The sequence below is a fragment of the Pollachius pollachius genome (genome assembly GCF_949987615.1).
Source record: "Pollachius pollachius genome assembly, chromosome: 4".
Classification (NCBI taxonomy): domain Eukaryota; kingdom Metazoa; phylum Chordata; class Actinopteri; order Gadiformes; family Gadidae; genus Pollachius; species Pollachius pollachius.
In genome coordinates, this window is record NC_136937.1 from 2,948,378 (window position 1) to 2,950,877 (window position 2,500).

At 48.6% G+C, this 2,500-nt stretch overlaps 1 protein-coding gene across 1 annotated transcript in view; it reads right to left on the minus strand.

Moving 5' to 3' along the window:
• abcc9 (ATP-binding cassette, sub-family C (CFTR/MRP), member 9) overlaps window positions 1–2,500 on the minus strand; it is a gene marked incomplete at its 5' end in the record, with an annotated part of 55,981 nt that overhangs the window by 12,989 nt on the left and 40,492 nt on the right. Inside the window, one exon of the mRNA XM_079735625.1 lies at window positions 845–975. Coding sequence (XP_079591751.1) covers window positions 845–975 — 131 coding nt within the window. The remainder of the gene's footprint in view (window positions 1–844; window positions 976–2,500) is intronic.

Below are 2,500 nucleotides of genomic sequence, written 5' to 3' on the forward strand. Positions count from 1 at the left end.
TAGAGATTGACTGCATGGACTTAAATTTAAAATTGAAACCGCGCTTTTCTAACCAGTGGCCACTCGAAGCGCTTTACAATATCGCCTCACATTCACCCGTTCATGCACAGTCACACATCGACGGCCGCGTCAACCACGCAAGGCGACAGCCAGCTCGTCAGGAGAGCATTGAGGGCGAGGTGCCTTGCTCAGGGACACCTCGACACTGGATGTGTGTCTCTCCAGTTACCTTCTGCCCAGACTGATGTGGAGACTAAAGGATGGATGTGTCCCATTGCCATGTTGAAGGACCATGGTTCTGTCTCTCTCTGGTTACCTTTTGCCCGGGGTTGATGTAGAGACTAAGAGATGAAGGTGTCTCATGGCCGTGTTGAAGGACCATGGTTCTGTCTCTCTCTGGTTACCTTCTGCCCGGGGTTGATGTAGAGACTAAGAGATGAAGGTGTCTCATGGCCTTGTTAAAGGACCATGGTTCTGTCTCTCTCTGGTTACCTTCTGCCCGGGGTTGATGTAGAGACTAAGAGATGTAGGTGTCTCATGGCCGTGTTGAAGGACCATGGTTCTGTCTCTCTCTGGTTACCTTCTGCCCGGGGTTGATGTAGAGACTAAAAGATGTAGGTGTCTCATGGCCGTGTTGAAGGACCATGGTTCTGTCTCTCTCTGGTTACCTTCTGCCCGGGGTTGATGTAGAGACTAAGAGATGTAGGTGTCTCATGGCCGTGTTGAAGGACCATGGTTCTGTCTCTCTCTGGTTACCTTCTGCCCGGGGTTGATGTAGAGACTAAGAGATGTAGGTGTCTCATGGCCGTGTTGAAGGACCATGGTTCTGTCTCTCTCTGGTTACCTTCTGCCCGGGGTTGATGTAGGCGTTGACGTGCTTGAGGACGGGCTTCAGCATGGGGTCGTAGCGCACGCTCAGGTCCTGGATCTTGATCTCTCCCGTCTGGGGCCAGTCTTCAGGGACCTGGTTGGCGTCTGGGAGCACCAGAAGGAGAGGGATGGAGGGAGAGGGAGGGAGAGGGGGACATGGAGAGGGAGACGTGGAGGGAGAGGGGGACATGGAGAGAGAGACGTGGAGGGAGAGGGGGACATGGAGAGAGAGGGAGAGAGAGGGGGACATGGAGAGATAGGGAGAGAGAGGGGGACATGGAGGGAGAGGGAGAGAGAGGGGGACATGGAGAGAGAGGGAGAGAGAGGGGGACATGGAGAGAGAGGGAGAGAGAGGGGGACATGGAGAGAGAGACGTGGGGGGAGAGGGTCCATGGAAAGAGAGGGAGAGAGAGGGGGACATGGAGAGAGAGGGAGAGAGAGGGGGACATGGAGAGAGAGGGAGAGAGTTAGAAAGATACAGAGAAGTTCTGCCATGCAGGTTGAGAGGTATGCAGACATTTTGAAACAAAGCTACTGTGAGAGAGAGAGAGAGAGAGAGAGAGAGAGATGAGAGAGAGAGAGAGAGAGAGAGAGAGAGAGAGAGTGAAAGCAAGAGCAACCTAGCTTGTGAGACATTATAGTAAGGAAAGAATTGGGAAAATACAGAGAGGCTCTTGTGTCTCCCTGCGACTAGAATAGGAATCAAAGCTTTACATTTATCAATCTATTAATTATTTTTAGAGATAGAGAGAGAGAGAGGGAGCTAGGGAAAGAGAGCGAGACACAGGGAGAGAGGGAGAGCGAGAGAGACGTAGCTTGTGATACATTATATACAGCAAAGGCACTGGGACACACGTTGTATATACACATTATTCCTCGCTCTCCTCCTCCTCTATGAACACAACGTCGTGGTCTCTTGCCCAGAGCCAAACAGGGCCAACCCATTGGCTCGTTAGATCGATTGGCTTCAGCTGTGGCACTTAGCTGCACCACAACAGACACGACAAGCACTGGAACAACGCCATAAGAGCGACAGAGTACTCTCCCAGGCGTTACTGTAATCATGTGCATCGACACATGTAAGACCCAGTACCCAACGACACGTACAGCTATCCTCCAAAGAACCGCACCATGACTAGTGTTAACATGAAACACAAAATCACAATCATTGTGGCTTCCCTGTTGAAGTGAGTGTTAATATTTGTAATATTAACACTCACTCTCTCTCTCTCTCTCTCTCTCTCTCTCTGAGTAGTGTAAATATTTCTTGAATCTCCCCCTTGTAACAGTAGTTTAGAAGCTACTCCTAAACTGTCTTTTGAAATCAAGCAAATTTGTTTTAAATCGGTTTAAAACGAACTCGTAATTGTATCCAATTGAAAATTTACTAAAGATAGATCAACATATTTCCAGAAGTAACATTTGAGTAACATGTGAGTTAAATAACGAATGTCTGTCAGAAGAGCTACATAAAGTATCATGATAATGTGCGGGAAATGGCTATTTGTCACTTGGCAACAGTCCATTCCCAGTGCAGTTGCGGAACTATTTGTGTTTGGCGGAGCTAAATAAATGATTTAATTAACAAATCTTTATCTGTGGTCCCTAATCAATGTTAGCTAATAAACGG